Source organism: Dendropsophus ebraccatus, chromosome 1 (assembly GCF_027789765.1).
Source record: "Dendropsophus ebraccatus isolate aDenEbr1 chromosome 1, aDenEbr1.pat, whole genome shotgun sequence".
Lineage (NCBI taxonomy): Eukaryota > Metazoa > Chordata > Amphibia > Anura > Hylidae > Dendropsophus > Dendropsophus ebraccatus.
In genome coordinates this window covers 142495299-142515213 of record NC_091454.1, presented here as the reverse complement: position 1 = coordinate 142515213, position 19915 = coordinate 142495299, and the positions used below count along the sequence as shown (strand labels likewise).

At 41.7% G+C, this 19915-nt stretch overlaps 1 protein-coding gene across 2 annotated transcripts in view; it reads left to right on the top strand.

Moving 5' to 3' along the window:
* Window positions 1-19915, top strand: part of TLN2 (talin 2) — a 158175-nt gene that overhangs the window by 120814 nt on the left and 17446 nt on the right. For both annotated transcript variants that reach the window (XM_069980795.1, XM_069980786.1), the window contains exons 28-41: window positions 214-333; window positions 903-1100; window positions 2262-2401; window positions 2674-2767; window positions 4526-4615; window positions 5449-5571; window positions 5718-5861; window positions 7285-7446; window positions 11986-12126; window positions 15695-15876; window positions 16782-16914; window positions 16998-17099; window positions 18063-18233; window positions 18948-19094. In XM_069980795.1, the coding sequence (XP_069836896.1) occupies window positions 214-333; window positions 903-1100; window positions 2262-2401; window positions 2674-2767; window positions 4526-4615; window positions 5449-5571; window positions 5718-5861; window positions 7285-7446; window positions 11986-12126; window positions 15695-15876; window positions 16782-16914; window positions 16998-17099; window positions 18063-18233; window positions 18948-19094 (1947 nt within the window). The remainder of the gene's footprint in view (window positions 1-213; window positions 334-902; window positions 1101-2261; window positions 2402-2673; window positions 2768-4525; window positions 4616-5448; window positions 5572-5717; window positions 5862-7284; window positions 7447-11985; window positions 12127-15694; window positions 15877-16781; window positions 16915-16997; window positions 17100-18062; window positions 18234-18947; window positions 19095-19915) is intronic.

The window sequence follows — 19915 nt, the reverse complement described above, 5'->3', positions numbered from 1 at the left end:
GACATGACAGACTATCAACAAAGAGACTTGTAATCTCTCCTGACAGGTCTGTCCTAGTAAAGAATTGCATTATCCATGAAATAACAATTCTGTAGCATCAGCAGCACTGACAGATTGTGTGGCACCATGCTGTATACTACAATACATTACATTGACTTATTTATCCAATGATTCTATATTTTTATTCTAAATGTTTATCTTCTGTTTTTCAAGGTGGCTAAAGCCGTGTCTCATTCACTGAATAACTGTGTGAATTGTCTTCCGGGACAGAAGGATGTAGATATGGCTCTTAAGAGCATTGGAGAGTCCAGCAAAAAATTACTTGTGGATTCAGTAAGAGTGCCTTTGATTTTATGCTTTTTTTTATGATTTTTGTGTTAGGCCTTATCCACACATCCCTTTTTACCATTAGGATCCTGATTTACAGACAGAAAAAGGACTCATTGATTTCAATTTACATCTGTTTTGAAAATGGGTCAGTTTTTGGTCACAATCTGTTCCATAAAAAAGTAGGACCTGCACTTACATGGTCCTTTTTTGCAGAACTGATATTCTCACAGAAATCAGTGGATCAGTTTTGAACAGACAACAAGACTCCACTTTGTGGCCATTTATTACCCTGCTATCAATTTTTGCGGACCTGTGTTAGTATAATAATGCCAAAAACCTACAAATCTCTGCTTATAGGTATAACATACCTATATACCTTTTAGACATATCTTTTTGTTATCTTGACTGATGCCACGTGCTCACTTCATAATAGTAAGAATGCCATAAAGCTGGTACTGTGAAGAAGAGCATTTTCTTTATGGCAACTCCTGTATATACTACTATTCAATTACACACTGCATTTCAGTCCCTTTTTCTTCTTAAAAATAACTCTGCCATGTTTGTACTTTTAGCTTCCTCCCAGCACCAAGTCTTTCCAGGAAGCACAAAGTGAATTAAACCAAGCAGCTGAAGATCTGAACCAGTCAGCTGGAGAGGTGGTCCATGCTTCCCGAGGGCAAAGTGGAGAGTTGGCAGCAGCTTCTGGTAAATTTAGTGAAGATTTTGATGAGTTCCTCGATGCTGGGATTGAAATGGCCGGACAGACGCAGGTCAGACTGTAATACCTATTATACCTATTACATTTGTTTCTTGTTCTGTGCATTGTATATTGCAATCGGAAATTCAAAAGGAACAGATTGAAATTTTTTATTTTTATAGATTTTTATTTTATCTATATTATAAAATAATTCTGAACTCTTGCTACTAGGCTTAAAGGGGTACTGTAGCGAAAAGCTTTTTCCAAGTAATTGAAGCACATTACAAAGTTATATACCATTTTAATATGCTTCAATCACCTATCTGCCCCCCTTCACTATTTTTTTCCCCCTTAATCCCCCACCAGGAAGTAAAGTAAACTCATTCTTACCTAATGACTTCTGACCCCAGGAAGCCATTTTGTGACAATGACATCATCAAGAGGGAGACGGGTCTAAGTCCTGTTAAGCAAGCCTCCCTTTGTCAGATGACACAGGTTGCTCAGCTCTGATTGGCTGAACAAGCTGTAAGCCATCTAACAGTTTTGCAGAGTCAGTTAGGCATCACAGGAGACACAGTGCATCATGGGAAATCCCAAACCAGGAAGTAAAGAAAAAAATGAAAACACAAACTGGAGGTTCAGGGGCCTGCAAACAGCGGGAAATTCAAATGGACACTGACTCTGGAGACTAATTCCCTGTCTTTTCAGTTCCAGTACTTTTCTGGATAAAATTAAAAATGGCTGATCATTTCTTTAGGCTCAGACCTAAAATCATTGGCCACCGATCACGTGCTGCGATCCACACTAGGACATGTCCTATTTTTCATGGTGGGGGTCACAGCACGGATCCTGTGAATGGCTGCATTCACTTGAATGGTTCCTAAAATTGTCCGTGGTCGCAAATCTGTGACTGCAGACAATTTTACAGGACCTCTGAATGCAGCGTAAGACTTTTATGTCCAAGATAAGAACTTGTCTGTTTCCAGTAGGGGTCAGGAAGGAGGTTTTTGTACTTTATGGTAAAGTGGGTCTTTTTTTTTTTTTTCCCCCCTCCCCTCATTACTGGATCAACTCTAGTTTGTAAGCATATGAAAGTTGATCTTGATGGACTTTTAGTAGGTTGAAAAAACTATGAAACTGCAAATCAGACTGTAGTGTGTTTCCCATGTGTCTATATACTAGTCTTGTGAAATCAGGGCACACTTCACGAAGTGCTGTTGCAAACTTTTTGCAGAATAAAGATGACCAGATGCAAGTTATAGGGAACCTCAAAACCATCTCCATGGCCTCTAGCAAACTACTCCTTGCCGCAAAGTCCCTTTCTGTAGATTCTGGAGCACCAAGTGCAAAAAATCTTCTGGCAGCTGCTGCAAGGTAGGTGTCAGAAATCACATCTACTGTGTTGGAACTTACTGAACCGTTACACATCTTTCCATTCAGATTAACAAATGTTTTTAAAGTAGAAAACAGAATATTTTTTTGCACTTTGTATTTTGTTGTCATATCTTCATTTTCATTTTCTTAACTTGTTATTTATCTATAGAAATAATTTGCTATGTAGAAGTTAACTTTTCATCTGCATAAAAATATATGTTGTACCTTCATTTACAGAGCCATTTTACTGTATCTGCTTTGTGTGTTTTCAGGGCCGTGACGGAAAGCATAAACCAGCTGATCACCATATGTACCCAACAAGCTCCCGGGCAGAAGGAATGTGACAATGCTCTACGTGAGCTGGAGGTCTGTTGTTTGATTTTACGGCTTGATATGCCAACAGGAGAATTAATATATTTACATGACACCTATGTTACAGCATTGCACATGCCAACAGATTATTTTTAACCAGAATAGAAAGCACAGAGTGAGCATGAAAAATGTCAAGTTGGTCGGCACATTTATTAATAAAGAAATGCTTTTTAAAAATGTTTCACTTCATTTCTTACTGAAACTTCTTGAAGAAATATGTTTAGATGTAAATCTGTAACTAAAGAAGAAAGGCAATGAAATCTTTATATGGGACCATTCACATCATTCCCACAATTTTCTTAAGAGTGTGCTTATCAACTCTTGCAGAAACAATGACATTTCTTCTTAAAGTCGATCAGCAGTCTAAATAGTGAATATATTCAGGAATTGCATACTTCCATTATAGAACACTATCATTAACCCGTCATCTAAGACGGTTATCCTATCAATGAGTAGCTGAGGAAGTTAACATCTGGTCAAATCATCAGTTACATAGTGTTTGTGTCTTTTCCAAATGTATATTGTAAGTGTTAGTGTTTTGTGCTTACAGTATAGTTTTACATTGCAGCTGTTCTTCCACATTTGATTTCCTACATCTAGAAATGTCAGTCATATGTAGGTGTCATTTGGCTGAAGCAATAATCTTCACCCATGTTAGGAAAGGTGGAAATAATGCTTCTTGTGTAATAAATAGTAAAGGATTTACACATTAGCTTTCTACAGCTATGAAGCCTGGTTGTCACTGGTCTGGGTTTCAGTTAACATCATGTAATGACTGGACATTCTTTTTAGGCTGGTTTCACACATGGCAGCTTTTTGGAAAACTTCCATTGCAGGTTTGGGCCAAAACCAGAAGTGGATTCAAAGTAATGGGTAAAATAAAGAAAGCACGTATATGTCTCCTACTCGCCGGATCCACTCCTGGCTTTGACTTAAAAACTGCAGTGGCAGTTTCCCAAAAAAACTGCCATGTATAAAAGCAGCCTTAAATATTTTTACAAAACCTTTACATGAAAGTATGTGACTAAATGACTTACCAGTGCCACTGTATCACTTGAAGTGATAATTTATAAAATCTCACCTTTTCAAGTGGAACAGGTGTCCCAGAGGCAAGGTTGAGCTACTTAAGTGCCATAGCATTGTTTTCGTCCTCACTTCATATGCAGGGCTCCACTTCCACTGCAAGGCCCTGCACATCAATCAAGCAATATAGACAGGGTGGGAAAGCTTCAGCACTTAGGCAACTTGGCCCCACCTCCTGGACAATAGCGCCTCATTATTTCAACTGATGCTGTGGTACTGGTGTTTTATTTATACATTTCCTTTACCTGTGTAAGGCCTAGTGACTAGTTGTCATGAGCTGACAGAGTCCCTTAACGTATCGGAAATATTCCCCTACCCTACTTTTTTTGGCACCTCCTTTTTTCCCTCAAGCCGAAGGAGACAAAAAGGAAGTTTCCTAGTATAATTCCCATTTGTTAATTGGTCGTCAATATCATGACTCTCATGGCTTACTTTGAATAGTCCTTTGTTAGGTTTCCTTTTACTGCAGTTTACAGAGGGTTGGTAATGTATTTATAATAATTCATTATGTGAGCGAATGTCTGCATTGAGGTTATATTATTTTATCACATCAGTAGTTTGTGCTAGGATTATCACCAGCTTGGAAAATATTTTTTGCTCACATAATATAAACGGCACATTCATAAATTCTTGCGTTTATGCTTATTTTCTCCTCATCCTTTGTTTCAGACCGTGAAAGGAATGCTCGAGAATCCCAATGAGCCTGTCAGTGATTTGTCTTATTTTGATTGCATTGAAAGTGTTATGGAGAATTCAAAGGTAAAAAAATCAAACATTTTTTCATAATGCCTACATGACAGCATAGCATCTACAAGACATTTTCAAAAGGAACCTGTCATGTTGAATGCTGTCTGAGTTGCAGGTATCGTGGTATAGAGGGAGTGCTGAGCAGATTGATATAGATACATAGTTTGGTGGGAAATTATTCAGGTTTTAAATTGTTAAAATCCTTGCATATTCCACCATAAGAGTCCAGTGGGCAGTCTTATTGATGATTGACAGACTTCCCAAAATAATTGTAAATACAGAGATAGTTGTCAGTCACGGGTAAGGACCATCTACTAGACTCGTAAGCTCAGGATGATGGGAGACTTGAATGAAAAGATTACAAGTCATTGTGAGTCTTTTCTCCTAACACTATCTATCAATCTGCTCAGCTGCTGGGGCTCTGTAACACTGTGCCTGAAGCTCCGACAGCATGTTCAACATGAAAGGTTCCCATTTATACAACACTGTTGATCCAGCTGAAGACAAAAAAACCTTTGCAGCAATATCTATTTGCCTTAAACAATAAAATTGTAGTTGCCAAAATACTTATTTGATGCAATTAAAGATTATGACCCCAAAACATCCAAGCTACTTCTAAAGGCAATAAGTACGGTACACCTCATAATTTTGTGCGGTACCTTCTCTGCTGATGGTGAAACCTTCTTTCCTCTGTCCATAGTATATGTCACTTTGTCATGGTTACAGCCTTAGGTATGAGAGAATCATTAGACAGGTCTCTATACTGAAAATTTATATATATAAATCAGTAATTGGGATTTGCTAAGCATGGTAAGCTTATCGTTGCTACTTGATTCTTTTAATAGGTACTTGGAGAATCCATGGCCGGGATCTCTCAAAATGCCAAAACTGGAGATTTGCCTTCGTTTGGTGATTGTGTGGGTGTAGCCTCCAAGGCTCTGTGTGGTCTCACCGAAGCTGCTGCACAGGTAAGATACTGGTATCTCACCTGTATCCCTCAATGGAATGATTGGCTAAATGTATTTTTCTATTTTATTTGCCCTATTATAGTCAAGCCTTTTTTTTTCTTCAATGAATATAAAATAAAAAGTTCTAATTGTGTTTCTATCTTCAGGCAGCCTACTTGGTGGGGATTTCAGATCCCAATAGCCAGGCTGGACAGCAAGGCCTTGTTGACCCAATTCAATTTGCTAGGGCTAATCAAGCTATCCAAATGGCGTGTCAGAATCTAGTGGATCCAGCTAGTAGTCCCTCCCAGGTAAGTCGGCAAGCTGGATATTTTAGGTTGGCATTTAAATTTTGTACTATACTCATTGAGTTGCATTTTGTATTTAACTCATTGAGTTAAAGGGGTACTCAGACATCAGGTAAAATAAATAAACCTGTTTCAGAAGCAGATATAATTGCTTACCTGTCTACTACAGTTCTAAAACTACCAAAGATGTATTTGTTTTGGGGGTTAAGACCATGTTCTGCATTTTGTGGTTGTTCTTCCTGGTTGAGCAGTTGCTCAATATTACAAATCCCAGAATGCATTGCTTTCCCTCAGCTTTTTATCACAGTCTTCCCACCCTGCCTACTCCTCTACCCCTATTCAGTAAAGATGTGACACCAGCTTCTTTCTCTTCACAGGGAGAGGGAGATGGATATGGAGATGTAGGCTGGTGGGGCTGGTCAGAGAGGGTGGCCTCAGAGGGTGGAGCTAGAGAGACGAGATCCAACCAGACATACAGTGACAATAAGTAACAAGAAGTAACAATAAATAACAAGAAGCTGGAGACAATACACATTTTGTAGTTCTTCTCTTTTTTATTTCTTGTCAGGGGTGAAGCATAGAAAAGCTGCTGAAGCCAGTACTATAATTATATATCTTTGAGTGATTAGTTTTATTTAAAGACAATTTTCTCATACCAGAGTACCCCTTAAAAGATAGACACAATACATTTATCATCAAGCCATATGTTATGAAAATATAGAACATGCATACTAAGAAGCTCTAGGCTGTGTTCACAAAACAGCAGCTTTTTAGTCTTGTGCTGGTTAAAAAAAGACACTTAAAGCGGGAAATCCCGGCCAGTACAGAGTGCCCTTAAATGAATGTAAATTGCAAACTTACTTTTTATCAAATCTGCTGTTTATTTAGACAGGTACACACGTAGGTGACAAGTGTCTGATTATTGGGAGTCTATTGGGAACACCACCAATCATTAGAATGGGGTTCCTGTGCTTCCCACCTCGCCAATTGTGAATAGAGCAGCAGTCAATCATTTGTGCTGCTGCTCTGTTTACTCACTCTGGGACTGACAACGATAGGCAAGTATTGTGCTCTGCTAAACATGTCAGCCCCATAGAAACTGAATATAGTGGCACAGGGGATGCTTGAAGACCACTTCATTCAAAGGTCAATAAGGATCCCAGCAGTTGGACCCCAACTGATCAGACTTTTATCATCTATTCTGTGGACACTTGAAGAACAGCAATAATTTTTTAGCGTGTTAAGCAAGCCCAATGTGTGTTTTTTGTATTGGTGTATTGTACAATTTGGTACAAGTTAGCAGATGCCAGCATTATTAAATACTGAGCATATTATTTCATGTTGTGTTAGGAAATGTTGTGGAAGGTTGTGCTGTTCTGCTTTGTTTGTTGCCAGCTTTGTCTCCACCTGTTTGCTTGTTCTGTAGGTTCTATCAGCTGCCACCATAGTTGCCAAACACACCTCAGCACTGTGTAATGCCTGCCGCATTGCATCCTCCAAAACAGCCAATCCTGTGGCTAAGAGGCACTTTGTCCAGTCAGCCAAAGAGGTGGCGAACAGTACTGCCAACTTAGTGAAAACAATCAAGGTAATGCTAGTTTATATGTTATACAGTACATTGCCCATTCTTTGTGTTACACAACATCTACAGCAATGTATTCTGTGGAAAGTGATTTCATTAATAGCATTTATGAGAATGAGATTGGCTTCATTTTTAAGATGAATATTGCTAATAAGCTAATTTATTTTATTTTATTAAGTTTCTTACCTCAGATCTGCCCTTGAAATACCAATAAATGTAGGAATGTGAGCAAACCTTACTCATCCAGGATTTGGAGCACTCTGTTTTGCTCACCATGTCCTAGCTTTGATCCTTTGCTGTCTGTATTTTATGTCCTTAAGGCTTTGTGTGAGAATGTCCTTGTCACATGCATTGTGTTGCTTTAATGCTTTTCCCCCACATATTTCATGCATTTGACGTGTTAGTGTATAGTGTTTAAGAATATGTTGTTGAGGTGGATGCCATAAAACAGTATTGTACACACATGCCTTCGTTGCTTTTTAATGTTCACTCCATGCAATAACCTTAATGCATCTAAATGAATATCCACCATTTATGCACCATTTTAAAATAAACCAATCAGGTGGGAGGTGAGACACTATTCCAGCTAATGATTGGCTGAGCACAAGGAAGTGCAGTACAATGGGGGACCAGCACGGAGATAACAGGGGTGTGCCAAAGGGGTAAGTATAAATATGTCTTCTATTGAACTGTGCCCTGAGCACTGTTGAATATAAAAACAAAACCTTAGGATTATCACATTAAATCTATATGTATACATTAAATCTCTAGTGTAAAGATTAGAAAATTACTGTATTCAGTACAACATTTTAGAGCTTGAACTACATGGTGTTTCAAAGGTGGAGATTAACTAGATGTATGCCAGACATAAATACCTATGTAAATGTATGATAGCAGACTCCTGGGACCCCTTGCATTCTTAAAAACAGGGCCCTGGGTCTCCTGTCAGAAAGAAACAGTAGCTGCCTTAGCACACTGCTGCCTCCTTCATTGGCTGTGTAACAGTATAGTGGCTGGACTCGGTGCTGTACTCTGCTTTCTTTAGCTGCTCCCAGGGCCGGCCTTAGGGTAGATGGCGCCCTGTGCAGAATACTCTTTTGGCGCCCCCCCCCCCCCCCCCCCCGGCTGATTGTAGCCCATCCCAAGCCTATCTCTTGGAGACACACACTGTATATACTGCTTACACGGACAGATACAGTCACATATACACATACAGACGCACGGGGGAGGTTCATCAAACATGGTGTAAAGTGAAACTGTCTCAGTTGCCCCTAGCAACCAATCAGATTCCACCTTTCATTCCTCACAGACTCTTTGGAAAATGAAAGGTGGAATCTGATTGGTTGCTAGGGGCAACTGAGCCAGTTTCACTTTACACCATGTTTGATGAACCTCTCCCACAGTGTATATACTGCTTACACAGACACATACAGACGCACAGTATATATATCCTGCAAACACAGACACACATACAGTCACATATACACATACACACCACACATACCCACCACTGGGAGTTGTTGTTCTCCTACCACACAGAGCCACACAGAAGTATGCTGGGAGTTGTTGTCCCACCACACAGAGCCACATAGGAGTATGCTGGGAGTTGTTGTCCCACCACACAGAGCCACACAGGAGTATGCTGGGAGTTGTCCTACCACACAGAGCCACATAAGAGTATGCTGGGAGTTGTTGTCCTACCACACAGAGCCACATAGGAGTATGCTGGGAGTTGTTGTCCTACCACACAGAGCCACACAGGAGTATTCTGGGAGTTGTTGTCCTACCACACAGAGCCACATAAGAGTATGCTGGGAGTTGTTGTCCTACCACACAGAGCCACATAGGAGTATGCTGGGAGTTGTTGTCCTACCACACAGAGCCACATAGGAGTATGCTGGGAGTTGTTGTCCTACCACACAGAGCCACATAGGAGTATGCTGGGAGTTGTTGTCCCACCACAGAGAGCCACATAGGAGTATGCTGGGAGTTGTTGTCCCACCACACAGAGCCACACAGGAGTATGCTGGGAGTTGTTGTCCCACCACACAGAGCCACACAGGAGTATGCTGGGAGTTGTTGTCCTACCACACAGAGCCACACAGGGGCATGCTGGGAGATTTCCTACCACTCAGAGCCACACAGGAGTATGCTGGGAGTTGTTGTCCCACCACACAGAGCCATATAGGAGTATGCTGGGAGTTGTTGTCCTACCACACAGGGGCATGCTGGGAGATGTCCTACCACACAGAGCTACATAAGAGTATTCTGGGAGTTGTTGTCCTACCACACAGGGGCATGCTGGGAGTTGTTGTCCTACCACACAGAGCCACATAGGAGTATGCTGGGAGTTGTTGTCCTACCACACAGAGCCACACAGGAGTATGCTGGGAGTTGTTGTCCTACCACACAGAGCTACATAAGAGTATTCTGGGAGTTGTTGTCCTACCACACAGGGGCATGCTGGGAGTTGTTGTCCTACCACACAGAGCCACACAGGAGTATGCTGGGAGTTGTTGTCCTACCACACAGAGCCACACAGGAGTATGCTGGGAGTTGTTGTTCTACCACACAGAGCCACATAGGAGTATGCTGGGAGTTGTTGTCCTACCACACAGAGCCACATAGGAGTATGCTGGGAGTTGTTGTCCTACCACACAGAGCCACATAGGAGTATGCTGGGAGTTGTTGTCCCACCACACAGAGCCACACAGGAGTATGCTGGGAGTTGTTGTCCCACCACAGAGAGCCACATAGGAGTATGCTGGGAGTTGTTGTCCCACCACACAGAGCCACACAGGAGTATGCTGGGAGTTGTTGTCCTACCACACAGGGGCATGCTGGGAGTTGTTGTCTCACCACAGAGAGCCACATAGGAGTATGCTGGGAGTTGTTGTCCTACCACACAGGGGCATGCTGGGAGATGTTGTCCTACCACACAGAGCACTAACACACACAGAGCACACACAAACTCCACTAACACACACAGACAGAGATAGATATACTCACAGTCACACTGCAGTAGTGGAGGATGTCTCTGCCCATGAGGAGAAGCAGGTAGAGCCGAGGATCACACTGCTGGTGTCTCCGTCGGGGGAGGGGGCGGGGTTATGGGCCTCTGTGAGCTGGGAGACGCTGTGGGGGGCGGGGGATGGGGGCCAGGCTGCAGTCACATGTCCGGAGAGAAGAGCTTCCTCGGCTGCTGTGCAGAGGCAGGGGACGGATATATGGCCTCAGGGGGATGCAGGTGGCGCCCCCTTCCTGCCGGGAGTGCACAGCGCCCTGTGCGGCCGCACTGCTCGCACACCCCTAAGGCCGGCCCTGGCTGCTCCCATAGACCATTAATGAGCAACAGTGCCAGCGCACAACCGCTGCTTCTAGTGGGAGACACAGGACTCTAAATTGCAGGGGGTCCTTGTACTTGGATTCCCCATAATCATACACTTATTCCTTATCCTCTAGGTAGGGGATAAGTGTAAGTGGATGGAATATGCCTCTAGTTTTATTTTTGCATCTAATGCTCACAGCAACATCCACAACATCTATCTGTTCAGGCTTTCTTTTCCTTTTTTCCAAGCTAACCATATTCTGCATTAACACGTTCTGCATTTTATTGTTTTTGTTTAACAAAGAATTACTGCTTTAAAATAGGTTGTCATCTTGCACTGGATGCAGATTTTTTTATTTTTTTATTTTTTGGGGGGACCTTGTAAGTGATGTACAAAATCCTGTTTTACTTGCATTGCCAGTTTTATTTTGTTTTCAAGAAGCAGGCAGGGCATGGGGCCTAGTGCCACTCCAATTTCGCCCACTAGAGATGATGCAGTGGTATCACTTTATCACAATGAATGCATGCAGTTCTGGCAGGAAAAACTGGAGGAGCAGCAGCAATGAGCTGAGTGTGATTTTTTTCTAATGCTTTCACCCCATTCCCTGCCTGCAGCCAATTTTTAAAGAAGACTGCAACAGCCCTTTAAACCTGGAAAAACCTAAACATGTGTCTTTAGGACTGTATTGCACAGCCCAAGATTACACTGTAAGCATGCGCCGATCTGTTAGATCAGCACTTACCAAGGCCATACGTAACTTGATTATCTTGCATCTCCGTGCATCCCTTGCTTTGGTGAAAAAATGATAAAGATTATACTTGCCTGTCTATGCTTCCCCCAGTGTCCTCCATCTTTGTTCCTGTGTTCTCCACTGTTTGCAGCCGCCTCAGGGACTTCTGATCCCGTCTCTGAAGTGACAGGCCGCTCAGCCATCACTGGCCGAGAAAGGACAATACTGTAGCCAGTGATTGGCTGAGCAGCTTGTCACTTCAGAGACTGGTTTTGAAGTGCCGAAGGCAGCTGCAGTAAGGGACGAGCACAGGAACAAGGAAACAGGACACCAGGGGAGCCTGGATTGGTAAGTATATATATTTTTTCATATTTTTTCTTTACACTAGCATCAGCTGTTGGCCGTTCCTCACTTACACATATCAATGCGCGGCTAGAAGCCAATGTTACTGTCGACTAATGATTCTTTTTTTCCCCCCTTACTTAGACCCTGGATGGCGACTTTTCAGATGACAATCGTGAGAAATGCAGCAAAGCCACGGCACCGCTCATATCAGCTGTGGAGAACCTGACTGCATTTGCATCAAATCCAGAATTTGCCAGTATTCCTGCCCAAATCAGCTCAGAGGTAAAGAATCATGAAGAATTCCAGCACATTCTTATTAAAGGAGAATTAAATGAGAATTGCAACATGCTCTCACCTTCCCCACTCCAGCGCTTATTCCAGTATCCTGGAGCTTCATGGTAAGAGAGGGGATCTGTGATGTGCCAGGCCCGCTCAGCCGGTCGGCAGCCGTAGCGGGGTCCCGACTTGGCCGCTGACTGGCTGAGTGGGCCTGGCACAAAATGTCCCAGGTCCCCTCTCTTACCAGGAAGCAGCTGGTGACTGGAGCTGCGGGATACTGGCATCAGCGCTGGAGCGGGGAATGTGAGAGCATGTTACTTCCATCCTTCCCCCACCCCTAGACTCTACAAGTCACCCCTGCCTGGAATTCTCCTTTAACTGCATTCAGCTTTATTTCCTTTTTATACTCCTAAATGGCTTTCTATAACCTTTTAATTTTAAGGTAATTTTCATGTCCTGCCTATTTAATACTTTATAATATCTTTACAAATATCTATGGCCTTAGGATAGATGGCGCCCTGTGTGACACCATCTTTTGGTACCCCTCCCTCTGCCCACACTATATATATATATATATATTACACACACACGCACACACACACATATTTGTATATATATGGCAAGTAATACAGGACGTTGTCCCTGTGATTTTGCTGTTTCTGCAAGAAAGTAGCTGTTCTTTTCTAGCCTATTAAAGGGTTTATCTAGCATTCAAAAAACATGGCTACTATATTTTGTAAACATCTTCATCCAGGTCCTTAGTGTGGTTGTGTGGTGCTATTACATCTAGCTTCCTTTTAGATAATTTGGTCAAGCAGAGCACTGATTAAGTACATGGCGAGTCATTGAAGGAGTTTTGCGGGATTTTGTATTGGTGGTCTGTTCTCAAGATGAGCCATTAATGTAAGCTTGGTTTTCTGCTCATGGCACCCCCTCCAATGAGCTAATCACATGGGCTCTGCCACCTCTTTATCACTAGGCCCAGCTCTGTACAATTTGCAGGATACTGCATATAGCTCAGTCTCTTGCACGTTGATGCTACAGCACTGTAGCATTAAAGTGCCCCTATGTAGGTACACACACACACAAAAACAGACACTTATACTTATTTTGCTCTTGCGTGTCTCCTCTTCTCAGCTTGGCTGGCAGCACTCGAGTGACGTCACTCGGCCGTCAGTAGGTTGGAGAGAAACCTGCCTCTTATGATGGCAGGCAAAACACTGCCGGCGGCCACAACAGTGACTAAAGCTCCATTAACAAAGAAAGATTATCTGACAGATTACCTGCCAAAGATTTAAAGCCAAAGCCAGAAACCGACTATAAACAGAGATCAGGTCATAAAGGAAAGCCTGAGATTCCTCCTCTTTTCAAATCCATTGCTGGCTTTGGCTTCAAATCTTTGGCAGATAATCTGCCAGATAATCTCTCTGTGTAAATAGACCCTATGTAGTGGTTAAGTGAATAGTGCAACGGCCGTCCGCTCTGTTCCATTCGCCACAGCAGGAGGCCAGGGTGCCCCCTCAACTTGCCAGGAGTGATGCACCCTGTGCACAGGTTGCACACCCTAAAGGGCTGGCCCTGACCTTATGACATATAATTTTTTATCCCTTACCATTTTAAAAATGGAGACCCTCACTTTCGCTTTCACTGCCAAATATGTATGTAAAACATCATGACACTGTAGTGTCATGTTTTAGTAAATACTTGTATTTCCCATTTAAAAACTATTCTAGAACATCTTTTTTATGGCTCTGTGTTCCATTCAAGTTGTTTTTACTAGGAACGCATGATGAATTTGTCAATTGGGTGTTACCAACAGGAGGCCTGCCCCTACACTGCCTGACACTGAGCTTTGATTGGATATTGTCAGACTTTGTCAAGACACACCCTTCAACTGGTAACGTTCATTTGACAAATAAGTCATTCGGTACTAGAAGAAATGACAGAGGAGTTGCACAATATAGAACTGCAAGAAAAGATGACTCAGAGTTGGGCTACATTCACAAATCTCCAACCATTGACAGGACTACGGATGTGCACCTGTAACCATCCACATTTGCCTGGAGCCATTCATTGGGAATAGGTGCCATAGTCCGCACAGTAGCTTGGCGGTTTTCTTTTTTGTTTTGCTGTACAGATAACGATTATCAGTTGTCATGGCATTTAGGAGCCCTCTGAAGGCCTTTGTGGTTGCCATGTCAGACCTATTACAGCCTGGTATGGAGTGTGTAAATGAAAACAGGTCACTTACAGAAAACATAAAGAAAATGGTGAAAAACTAAAACACAAGCTTAGCCAAGATCTATCAAACTGTTTACAACTGGTGCAAACTGCCAAACTGCATCCAACCACAGCTCAGCTTTACCATAGGTATAAACCGGAGCTGTGATTGGCTGCTATGGGCACTTTACACTTGTTTCTGTTTTACACCATTTGATAAATCTGGACCAGCAGATATACAGTATATTGAAAAGTTGCAAAACTATACATTGGACAGTAAACTCAACTTTGGACAGTAAACTCAACTTTAGTGATTAGCGCCAGGCAGCAGCTGCCAAGGCTAATAAAATAATAGGATGCATCAAAAGAGGCATAGATGCTAAAGATGAGAACATAGTTTTGCCTCTTTATAAATGACTGGTCAGACCACACATGGAATACTGTGTACAGTTTGGGGCACCTGTCTATAAGGACATGGAAGAACTGGAGCGGGTGCAGAGGAGGGTGACCAAGGTCATTAAGGGAATGGGTGGGTTACAGTACCAGGACAGGTTATCAAGCTTGAGGTTAGTTATGCTAGAAAAAAGATGTCTTAGGGGCCATCTGATTACAATGTACAAATATATGAATGGACAGTACAGAGATCTTTGTAGTGATCTTTTTACACCTAGGTCTGTAACCATGACTTGGGGGGAATCCTCTACGACTAGAGAAAAGAAGGTATCACCACCAGCACAGATGCGGATTCTTTACTGTAAGAGCAGTGAGACTATGGAACTCTCTGCCACATGATGTTGTCATGGCTGATTCATTAAATAAGTTTCAGGGAGGCCTGGATGCTTTTTTTTTTTAAATATAACATTGCAAGTTATGGGCATTAGATTTCCGGTGATACATTGATCCAGGGATTATTCTGATTGCCGTTGGAGTCGGGAAGGAATTTTCTCCCTGTGATGGGGCAATTGTCATCTGCCTTGTCAGGGGTTTTGCCTTCCCCTGGGTCAGCACAGTAGGGTTTCCCTAGGTTGAACCTGATGGACTCTTGTCGTCTTTCAACCTCGTTAACTATGTTACTTTACAGTAAATGAGCTTTATGTACAGACAACAAGAAACCCCCTTTCTATTCACCACTGGCAGTTTAGTAGGACAGTGATTTCACTAGCAGCTGATATCTAAGGTTACAACTACATGTGTACCTACGGTAACAGATACTTGATGTAGCTAGACCAACTTTTTTAGCACAAGAAGCATTTCTCCTTTAACTTCACTTATTACGAGATACCCAGTTTCCATACTTTCTCTTATTTTAACCTATATGAACAGTAAATCTTAAATGTTTTCTTCTACACAGGGGGCTCGGGCACAGGAGCCAATTTTGGTATCTGCTGTCACCATGCTAGAGAGTTCTTCATCACTTATCAAGACTGCCCGCTCTTTAGCAATCAATCCAAAAGATCCACCAACATGGTCTAGTCTTGCTGGCCACTCCAGGATTGTCTCAGACTCTATTAAAAGTTTGATTACTTCTATCAGGTATGCGTAGCCCCTACCCAGTGACTGCACTGTAGTTAGAAGGACTTAAATCACTTTGTTTTTGGCCATTTGCACTGATGGCCTATCCACAGGATAAGCTGTCAGTGTCTGATTGTTGGGATGAGTACTTGATGAACATGTGTCTTTTTTTGAACTATATTAACTATGTAACTATGCAACCCCTGCCAATTATCTGTTTGACAGAGTCGTGGCTCCTCCACATATGCAATGAATTAGTGGAATTAGTTGCCTCCGTTCGTTGTGTAATGATAGCGCCAGGTTACTGGATATTGACTTAAAAATAAAACAGTACATCTTTCTTAGTGTAAAGAAATTCTACTCCTGTTTATCTGTACACATTTATTTACTTTGACTTCCTTCTTGTTGGTGGAATATTATTCACATTTTACATTACAGTCAGCAAGGAATAGCTTAGAACGCAGTAGTAATAGTTAATGTACTTCGTCACATCACCACCACTGCAATCCATATAAAAAGCAGGAAATTTCATCTCCATGGGCAGTGCACATAAATTGGTTTATATCACCTTTACCTGCTGATCTTCCGGGTTTACGTTGCGTTTACTTGGATATGTGATATGCTCATTCATATGCTGTATATAATATTTTTTGTTTTGCAAAAAAAGATCACTTTCAGTATATGAGAGTACCATGGTGTATGTACTGACAAACATGAGATGTACTGAGATAAGAAGTGTGGATCACCGTTACTCTATTTTGAGATATATATATATATATATGTATGTATGTGTGTGTGTGTGTGTGTGTGTGTGTGTGTATATATATATATATATATATATATATATATATATATATATATATATATATATATATATATATATATAAATATATATAAAACTAAAAATGGGTCTGTTATGATTACAGGGACAAAGCACCAGGACAGAGAGAGTGTGACCAATCCATTGATAGCATCAACCGATGTATTCGAAACATTGAACAAGCATCTCTTGCAAGCGTCAGCCAGAATCTAGCCATGCGGGATGACATATCACTAGAGGTATTAGTCCAATGTGCGAATTACAGACGCAAGGCATTTCTGTGAAATTGCTGTCTCAATGTCTTTTTCTTTCTATATTTAAGGCTCTTCAGGAACAGCTATCCTCTGTAGTACAAGAGATAGGTCACCTTATAGATCCTATCACCACAGCCGCACGGGGAGAAGCAGCCCAGCTTGGTCATAAGGTGTGTGTGTGTGTGTATATATAAAAACAATTATTCTTTTTGAATTTAAAATGTCAGTCGCCTTTATGAACTTGTACAGTGTGTAATAATGAAGTTCTTTATTCTTAAATAGTCATTCAAAAATTAAAAATGTATGTAGTTTCTAGAATGGTTATAGTTTAATTCAGGCTTCCCATGTTCCCTTGTAAGGGCCTGTTCACACTGAGCAAATTGGAATCCCTCCTGCATCAGTGTCAAACAGTGTGTCTATGGCAGAGCTTGCGTGCCTCCGACATGTCATGACGTGTCAATTCTTTGAGCGGAGGCGCGCAAGCTCTTCCACAGACACACTGACCCTGAGGCAGGCAGGATTCTCTGCCGCTGTGTTCCACCGAATTTGCTCAGTGTGAAAAGGCTGTAGGTGCCAGCAGGTATTTATACATACATTACATAAATCAATAATGGGGGATGATCATAATTGGATGGATGAGGGTTATGGCAAGGCTGCTCGTTTAGGATAGTGAGATATACATATTTTAAGCAATATGAATTATTAGTAAGCACAAACCATAAAACAAGGTAAATCCATGGGAATGTTAAGTGTATGAGGGCATTCTGACACTGTCAGGTAAACCAAGAGCTTTGGAAAGAGGCTTTCCCATGGGTGTCTGGCACTAGCATATATCTTATATTAGTAAACAGCATTGTTTGGGTGATATCAATATGAAAACATTGTAAAGGTAATATAGTGCTACAGTTTATTGTCAGTGGCCCATCAAATGTAGTATATTTGAAGTTGTAGGATTGTCATATGCCGTTCAAATATTTGAGGTTTTGGCTGATCCTCTGTGTCCTTGGTGAGGAACAGTGCACACAAGTCAGGGACATCCTCACTGAAAGAAAATTCTTTATATAACATTTTTTTAAAAAGGTAAAGCTCTGCATTTTGTGAGGTATGTAATGCTTCACTTATTAATATCCCAGGTCACCCAACTTGCCCGTTACTTTGAGCCATTAATTCAGGCTGCTGTGGGTCTGGTTTCCAAAATCCTGGACCATCAGCAACAGATGACCGTGCTGGATCAAACCAAGACCCTTGCCGAGTCTGCTCTGCAGATGTTATATGCAGCCAAGGAGGGTGGCGGAAACCCTAAGGTATGTGTCCACATCTTCTGTGTGAAGCGTGTCCCCATGATCTACAGAAAGGTTTGCCTAACAGATGTGGAAATCACATGTGGAGCTTGCACATGGGGTTTTCTAAAATTAGAATTGCTCTTGTAATGCTGCCATTGTACTAATATCCTCATTGATTGAGGACACATGGAAGTAGTCCTTCCCAGGATGTGTGTGCTCCCTATGCCCACCAGCTACTGATTGGCAGCTGCCTGGCCTTAAACTAACAGCTGTATAACCTGACAGCTGTCAATCAGAGGCCAGTGGGCATGGGGAAAGTCACAGCATCAGTTTTTCTCAATATCAGGAGAACGGCTGCATTACAAGATGATGTAATACATCATTGTAATCAGCATCTCTGTCAGGGGTTTGTGCTGCCCCCAGGACAGTATGAACCCTGTGTGAGAATTCATATGTTTTGTTGACAAGAGGAGACTAGGTCTGTACCTGCACCCACATAAATACTAAATATGCCAGCGTATATCACAGTGGTCATTTGAAATGGGGATCTGTGGAGTATAGAGTTTCCCTAAGTGTGTAAGTAAACTGCAACTTGAATGGTAGTGTTTTATATGGGTATTCATTAATCCCAAATGCATATGTAAAGACAACTCCGTGTAGCATCTTTTATGATAAATTATAGTATATTTAAATATATTGTGACTTAATAAAACTTCATGTATCTACTTATGACAGGCTTCCCACACACATGATGCCATTGCAGAGGCAGCACAGCTGATGAAGGAGGCTGTAGATGACCTTATGATTACACTCAATGAGGCTGCCAGTGAAGTTGGTATGGTGGGAGGCATGGTGGACTCTATAGCGGATGCCATGAGCAAGGTGGGTCCTTGTACTATCTTGTCAGAAATGCACCTAACATGAAGTTAGAGGATTTTTCCTACCTTTGTTGTTTTTATTACTTTTTAGTTTTAATGATAAAAGTATTTTTTTTTTTATATAGAATCAACATATTCTGCAGTAATTTACAATCCTGGAGGTACATGCATAGACAAATATAGAGACAGTATATAACCATCAACCTGAAGAGTGACTGCCCTGTTCGCAACAACAAGCAATGATCTTTTCTTTTAAACAAAAGACATTTCGGTGAAAAGATAAATTGCTATGAAATGTTGATGTTACGATCGTTAATATGATTGTAATATAATACTGATTGAGCATGTTTGAGCTGACCTCAAATTCCCAGTTTAACATACAAGTGGCTTCTCATTCGTTCTTTGATCACTGCCCTGTTTACACCAGATGATTATTTCCTAATTTTGAATTATAAATCGATTTATTGCTTAATAATCGGGCCGTGTAAAAGGACTTTAAAAGTGTTTTTTCTAGAAGGAAACAATTGATGGCCTTTCCACATGATAGGCTATCAATAGATGAGTAGTAGGGCACCAAAACTTGGCTCTCCTGCCGATCAGCTGTTTTGTGCCCACACCAAAGTGAGAACGGATCCAGAAGCAGTGGGCTCTTTTCCCTGTGTAGTGGCGGCACAAGGCTACTGCAGCCTCTGCTTACCAAGCTGCTTGCCTATTGTCCTGTAGCCCATCCCAGCCTTATGCATGGCTACAATCTTGTCCCTTGTGTCCTCTGACAGCTCTTTGGTCTTGACCATGATGGAGAGGTTGAAGTGTGATTGATTGTGT